The sequence below is a fragment of the Conger conger genome, chromosome 2, assembly GCF_963514075.1.
Source record: "Conger conger chromosome 2, fConCon1.1, whole genome shotgun sequence".
NCBI lineage: Eukaryota > Metazoa > Chordata > Actinopteri > Anguilliformes > Congridae > Conger > Conger conger.
Window position 1 is genome coordinate 76,541,368 of NC_083761.1, and position 7,500 is coordinate 76,548,867.

At 50.1% G+C, this 7,500-nt stretch overlaps 1 protein-coding gene across 3 annotated transcripts in view; it reads right to left on the bottom strand.

Moving 5' to 3' along the window:
- LOC133121908 (pre-B-cell leukemia transcription factor 1-like) overlaps positions 1-7,500 on the bottom strand; it is a 44,967-nt gene that overhangs the window by 4,028 nt on the left and 33,439 nt on the right. For 2 of the 3 annotated variants that reach the window (XM_061231465.1, XM_061231463.1), the window contains 4 exons: positions 4,822-5,066; positions 2,669-2,859; positions 1,696-1,831; positions 1,087-1,243 (listed from right to left, as the gene is read on the bottom strand). In XM_061231465.1, the coding sequence (XP_061087449.1) occupies positions 1,087-1,243; positions 1,696-1,831; positions 2,669-2,859; positions 4,822-5,066 (729 nt within the window). The remainder of the gene's footprint in view (positions 1-1,086; positions 1,244-1,695; positions 1,832-2,668; positions 2,860-4,821; positions 5,067-7,500) is intronic. The other variant, XM_061231464.1, reaches the window with a different exon arrangement.

The following is a 7,500-nucleotide window of genomic DNA, read 5'->3' on the forward strand; positions in this document are numbered from 1 at the left end:
TGGGTCGAGCATAGTTCAACGAGTTCGGAGATATTTGAATTTGAGAAGATGAGATGCTTCTGTAGACTTCAGAATGCATCAGCAGTAACCGTATCAAGGAAGGCAAGAGAGCCAGCACATGTGGAAGCCATACATGACCAAACTTTAACACCCCCACCACGTTTCACAGATGATTCCTCCGCACTTCGCCCTTGCCATCACTATGATACAAGTCCATCATCATCTCATCTGTCCATGAGACCTTTTCCAGAACTCTATAGGCTCTTTTAGGTACTACTTAACTTACTACTGATGTAAGTTAAACTAACTCCCACACCCAATATGGATGTAAATACCCAAATTAAAGGGGACAGTCTGCACTTTAACCGCATATTCATCGTGTCTTGTTAAAATCCAATATGCTGGAGTAAAGAGCCAAACAAACAGGAATTGTACCACTGTCCAAATACTTACGGACTGCACCGCATGTATATGGGTCTGTTTACATGTGTGTGTGTGTGTGTTTATACGCCTGTATGTGCATACGTGCATTTATATGTGTGTTGTGCATGTTGTGTTTTGTGTACTTATATGCACACTGTGCGTGTGTGTGTTTATATTTGCACTGTGTGTGTGTGTGTGTTTATATTCAAACTGTGCCTGTGTGTGTTTATATTCAAACTGCGCGTGTGTGTGCTTATATTCACACTGCGTGTGTGTGTGTTTATATTTGCACTGTGCGTGTGTGTGTTTATATTCAAACTGTGTGTGTGTGTGTTTATATTTGCACTGTGCGTGTGTGTGTTTATATTTGCACTGTGCGTGTGTGTGTTTATATTCAAACTGCGTGTGTGTGCTTATATTCACACTGCGTGTGTGTGTGTTTATATTCAAACTGTGCGTGTGTGTGTGTTTATATTCAAACTGTGCGTGTGTGTGTTTTATATTCACACTGTGCGTGTGTGTGTTTATATTCACACTGTGCGTGTGTGTGTTTATATTCAAACTGTGCGTGTGTGTGTTCCCATTCACGCTGTGTGTGTGCTTGAGTGAGGGCAGATGGCACGCAGGGTACACTATGCGGGGGCGGGGCGGGGGGGGCGGTACCTGAGTTGGGCGTGGCTGGAGAGCTGGCCTGGCTGGCCTGGGCAGAAACGCTGGCTGCATCCACTGCAGTTTTAACTGCGTACAGGTTGGCCTCCTCCTGGAACTTACCAATGTTCTTCTTGTAGCGGATTCTCTTGTTGCCGAACCAGTTCGAGACCTTGGAGCGGATAGAGGGGGGGGGGGGGAGAGACAACCCGTCAAACATCTCGTAAAACATCCGTCAAGTACTCACCAAGTCTCACCCCAAATTGACACCTCCACCTGAGAGACGGTGACCCCAGGCTGAACCCTGACCTTAGAGAAGGTGACCCCACGCTTACCCTTGACCTGAGAGACAGTGACCGACACTAAAACCCTGACCTGAGAGACAGTGACCCCAGGCTGACCCCTGACCTGAGAGACACTGACCCCTGACCTGAGAGACAGTGACCGACACTAAAACCCTGACCTGAGAGACAGTGACCCCAGGCTGACCCCTGACCTGAGAGACAGTGACACCCGGCTGACCCCTGACCTGAGACACTGTGGCCACACGCTGAGCCCTGACCTGAGACTGTGACCCCATGCTGACCCCAGATGTGAGACATTGACCCCACGCTGACCCCTGACCTGAGAGACTGTGATGGCGCACTTCTTGGCGAGCTCCTCCTTGGCCTCCTCGCTGGGGTAGGGGTTGGACAGGTGGGAGTAGAAGTACTCATTCAGCACCTCTGTGGCCTGCTTGTTGAAGTTGCGTCTCTTACGCCTACGAGACAACAAAGATGAATAAGAGAGAGGGAACACACGGTCGGTTGGCCAGCCAGCCGGCCTAACACACACGCACAGGCATACACACAGACACACAGGGACAGGCACGCACAGGCACACAGACATACGCACAGACACACAAACGTGTATGCAGACACACAGAGACACAAACGGGCACGCACAGACACACAAACGTGCACGCACAGACACACAAACGTGCACGCACAGACACACGCACAGACACACAAACGGGCACACACACACACACACACACACACGCACACACACGCACACACACCTGGCGTCGAGGAAGCGTGGATAATAATGCCGGGATGTTTTCACTTAGATTCATCACACGGGTACCCATCCCAATAATCCTGTATTCATTCACCCCACCCACCGATTACTCCACCACATCCCACATCCCCAGCACAGCATGCACTGGAGGGGGGGGGTCGTACCCAACTGAGGCGTTACAGACATGCTGCCTTCCATTTCCCATCAAACGCGTAACTATTGACGTGGGAATTAACATACACTGTTAATTGGGAACAGTGAGCACTAATATACACTGTTCACTGGGAACAGTGAGCACTAACATACGCTGTTCACTGGGAACAGTGAGCACTAACATACGCTGTTCACTGGGAACAGTGAGCACTAACATGCGCTGTTCACCGGGAACAGTGAGCACTAACATACACTGTTCACTGGGAACAGTGAGCACTAACATACACTGTTCACTGGGAACGCACAGACACAGGCACAGACACACAAACGGGCGCGCACACACACGCACACACACACACACACACACACACACACACACACACACCTGGCGTCGAGGAAGCGTGAGCGCAGGATCATGACGGCCTCGCAGGTGCTCTGTTTGAGCTGCATCTGGATGGAGCTGAACTTGCGGTGGATGATGGCCACCATGCGCTCGATCTCCTTGGGCGAGATGGGCCGGGTTCGGCTCTGCTCCCGCAGCAGGTTCATCACGTGGTTAGTGAACTCACTGCAGGCCTGAGAGAGAGGGAGAGAGAGGGGGGGAGGGGGGGGGAGGGGGAGAGAGGGGGAGGGAGGGAGAGGGTGGGAGAGAGAGGGGGAGAGAGGGAGAGGGAGCGAGAGAGGGGAGAGAGAGAGAGGGAGAGAGGGAGAGAGGGGGAGAGGGGGAGAAAGAGGGAGAGAGAGAGAGAGAGAGAGAGAGGGGGGAGAGAGAGAGAGAGGGGGAGAGAGAGGGGGGGGAGAGAGAGGGGAGAGAGGGAGATTAATGAAAAACGCACGACACATAACACAATGGTGAGAACAGGCCGTTCATGCTCGCCTTTTCCTACGACTAAAAAAATGCTATGAGCGTGTGTGTGTGAGCGTGTGTTTGCAAGAGTGTGCTTGTGTGTGTTTATGTGCTTTTTAGGAGTGTATGTGCTTGTTCATGAGTGTGAGTATGTGTGTGTTTAAAAGTGTGAGCGTGTGTGTGTGTGTGTGTGTGTGTGTGTGTGTGTGTGCGTGCGTGTTTGTGAGTGTGAGCGTGTGTGTGAGTGTGAGCGTGTGTGTGTTGTGCATGTTTATGAGTGTGTGTGTGTTGTGCACGTTTATGAGTGTGAGCTTGTGTGTGTGTGAGTGCGTGTGTGCGTGAGTGCGTGTTTATGAGCGTGTGTGTTCAGGACCCCAGAGAGCACTGGGTCTCGTGCAGACTCTTTGATTGGTTTAGCTGCTCTGTGATTAAGGCCTAATGAAAGAGCCCCAATCAATGGGCCCGGAGAACACCTGCCCCTGGGACCAGGGCCGTGTCATCCGTTACCAGTCATGTGACCTGGCGTGGCCACAGCCGCCTGCTGCGCTCCAAAACCACCCCAGTCAAAATGGCCGTCCCATGTCACGGCTTTCCTGGGTGGGGACTGCCTTGCCCCTTGACAAAAATGCTAGCATAGAGCTCTGGGCTGCGATTTTGGATGGGGACCGAATGATCGAATATCGATTATCCATTCTTCCAAAACATTTCAATTGGAAAACACACACTCGTATACACACCCATTTTAAATAACCAGAACGGAACCAATGTTTCAGAGTGTGGAATGCGTGCGTCTGAGGCTGCCCATCCCTGCACGTGTAAGACCTACAATAACGGCGGGATGTTTTCAGTGAGATTCATCACACGGGTACCCATCCCAATAATCCTGTATTCATTCACCCCACCCACCGATTACTCCACCACATCCCACATCCCCAGCACAGCATGCACTGGAGGGGGGGGGTCGCACCCAACTGAGGCGTTACAGACATGCTGCCTTCCATTTCCCATCAAACCCGTAACTATCGACGTGGGAGGTGGGAACTAACATACGCCGTTCATTGGGAACAGTGAGCACTACCATACACTGTTCACTGGGAACAGTGAGCACTAACATACGCTGTTCACTGGGAACAGTTAGCACTAACATACGCTGTTCATTGGGAACAGTGAGCACTAACATACGCTGTTCATTGGGAACAGTGAGCACTAACATACGCTGTTAACTGGGAACAGTGAGCACTAACATACGCTGTTCACCGGGAACAGTGAGCACTAACATACGCTGTTCATTGGGAACGGTGAGCACTAACATACGCTGTTCACCGGGAACGGTGAGCACTAACATACGCTGTTCACTGGGAACAGTGAGCACTAACCATACACTGTTAATTGGGAACAGTGAGCACTAACATACGCTGTTCACTGGGAACAGTGAGCACTAACATACGCTGTTCACCGGGAACGGTGAGCACTAACATACACTGTTCACCGGGAACAGTGAGCACTAACATACGCTGTTCACTGGGAACAGTAAAAATCGGAAGGAGGGTTGCAGTTAGTTAACATGATACTTAGTGCACTGCCCCATCCACATCGCTTTTGCCTCCCCCTCACCTGTTCGTATTTCTCCAGCTCGGAGTGGTATATCTGGCGGATCTGGGCGAGTTTCGCCCGGTAGTCCGAGTGCTCACCTGTTCGTATTTCTCCAGCTCGGAGTGGTATATCTGGCGGATCTGGGCGAGTTTCGCCCGGTAGTCCGAGTGCTCGATGCTGCCGTCGTTCGGCGACCCCCCTGCGGCCGCCGCTGCTGCTGCCGCCGCCGCTGAGCCCCCGCCCTTCTCCGGCCCGGACACGCCCTCCGCCAGCAGCATGTTGTCCAGACGCATGATCTGGGGGTCCGGCGGGTCCTCGTCCTGTACCCCCCGAATACTGAGCACTGTGGAACAGAGAGGGGGGGGGGGGCGGGTTAACGTCACTTTAACAGAGAATCTACTGGACGCGGAAAAACTACAGGAAAAGCTCTGTGGGACTACAGGAAATACTCTGGAAAAACTACAGGAAATGCTCTGTGGAACTACAGGAAATAGGATATAGTCAGGAAAAAAACGACAAGAAACACTCAGAGAAACTACAGGAAATGCTCACAGAGAAACTACAAGAGGCTTTACAGAAACCACAGCCACAACAAAAGCTAAAGTCCCAGAACTCTCAAAACAAGGATCAAAGACTGCTCAGACTGAGACCATTATTGGCATTTGGCAGACGCTCTTATCCAGAGCCAGAGACCAGCCACGGGAATATCAATGAGACAAGCAGGGTCAGAGGTCACGGCCAGAGTTGCCCAGCAACTATCCAGCAGCTTCCGTACGTACACTCAGGGAGGACTCACGTGACCCCCGATCACATAACAACCCCCCCCCCCCCCCACCCTGTTTCACAAAAGAGCGGTTTCCCTGAAGACAAAAGGCAGCACTGCAGTTCCCCTCTCCGCCAGCAGGTGGCAGCAGCTGTGTGGGCTGGCGGTACAGTGTGTGAATCATGGGCTCTGTAATGGGACGGTGTGTTCTGTCAGAGCCAGCTCTGCAGCCCATAAGTACAGCTTACTGGGGCTCCACTTCAGCACTTTATTAAAGCCTGACCTCTACGAGTCCCCTCACACACTTATTTCACCATTATCTCATTCACACACACACACACACACACACACACACACACACACACACACACAGAGCACTTTATTAGGAACACCTGTGCACCTACTTATTCATGCCATTATCTCATCGGCCAATCATGTGGCAGCATTGCAATGCATACAATAATGTAAATATGGGTCAGGAGCTTCAGTTAAACCATCAGAATGGGGGGAAAAATGTGATCTCCCTAAATTTGACCGTGGCATGATTGTTGGTGCCAGATGGGCTGGTTTGAGTATTTCTGTAACTGCTGATCTCCTGGGATTTTCACACACAACAGTCTCTAGAGTTTAGTCAAAATGGTGCGAAAAAAACAAAAGCATGCAGTGAGTGGCAGTTCTGCAGACAGAAACACCTTGTTGATGAGAGATGTCAACACAGAATGGCCAGACTGGTTCGAGCTGACAAAGGCTACAGTAACTCAGATAACAACTCTAAAATTGTAGTGAGCAGAAAAGCATCTCAGAATGCAGAACACGTCAAACCTTGAGGCGGATGGGCTACAACAACATGGTGTGGGGAATGTATTCTTGGCACACTGTGGGCCCATTAATACCAATAAATCATGGCTTGAATGCCACAGCCTATTTGAGTATTGTTGCTGACCATGAGCATCCCTTCATGGCCACAATGTACCCATCTACTAATGGCTACTTCCAGCATGATAATGCACCATGTCACAAAGCAAAAGTAGTCTCAAAATGGTTGCATGAACATGACCATGAGTTCAGTGATCTTCAGTGGCCTTCCTAATCACCGGATCTGAATCCAATAGAACTTGGGATGTGGCAGAACGGGAGATTCTCAGCATGAATGTGCAGCTGACAAATCTGCAGAAATTGCGTGATGGAATCATGTCAACATCTCAAAGGAATTTTTTCAACATCTTGTGGAACACATGCCACAAAGAATTGAGGCTGTTTTGAGAGCAAAGGGATGCCCTACCCAGTATTACTACACTGAGGAATACCCAGTATTCCTAAGTGCTCAGTCAGTGTACATACACACGTACACAGACACAAGCACACACAGACATGCACATGCTCACACGCATACACGCACTGACACATGCACACACAATTTCTGTTCCACTTAATGGGAAAACAATTTAAAAGAGAAACTAGTGCATTCTGGGAGCATTTGAGAGCCATCTCAAAGACTGTCTCAACACAAATCATAATACACAAATACAGTGGGCCCATTACAGCTAAATTACATTATATTACATTGTAATGTCATTATCATTACAATCCAGAGCTGATCTTATCCAGAGCGACGTACAGTTGATTAGACTAGGCAGGCCCCACAGCTGTGCGGCTCTTATTGCGGCTACACCGGGGATCGAACCACCGACCTTGTGGGTCCCAGTCACGTACCTTAACCACTACACTACAGGCCGTCCCACTAACTGAACGCGATGGATCCAGCACTGCAGTCAATACCATAACCCGGGCGACCAATCAGACAGCATGTTCCATCTCTGAAGGAAATGATACGAGAAAAACTATTCAAAGTAACGGTATAGTTCAGTCTTATTAAAGCGGTTTATGGGGGTAATGTTATGACTGCAATAACCTGGGCTCACCTGTAAAAGTGATTGAAAGGGCCTTCCGTCTGTCTCACAGGAAGCAGAGATGATTTAACAGCTAAAACAGCAGCTAATTACAGCTCCAGACA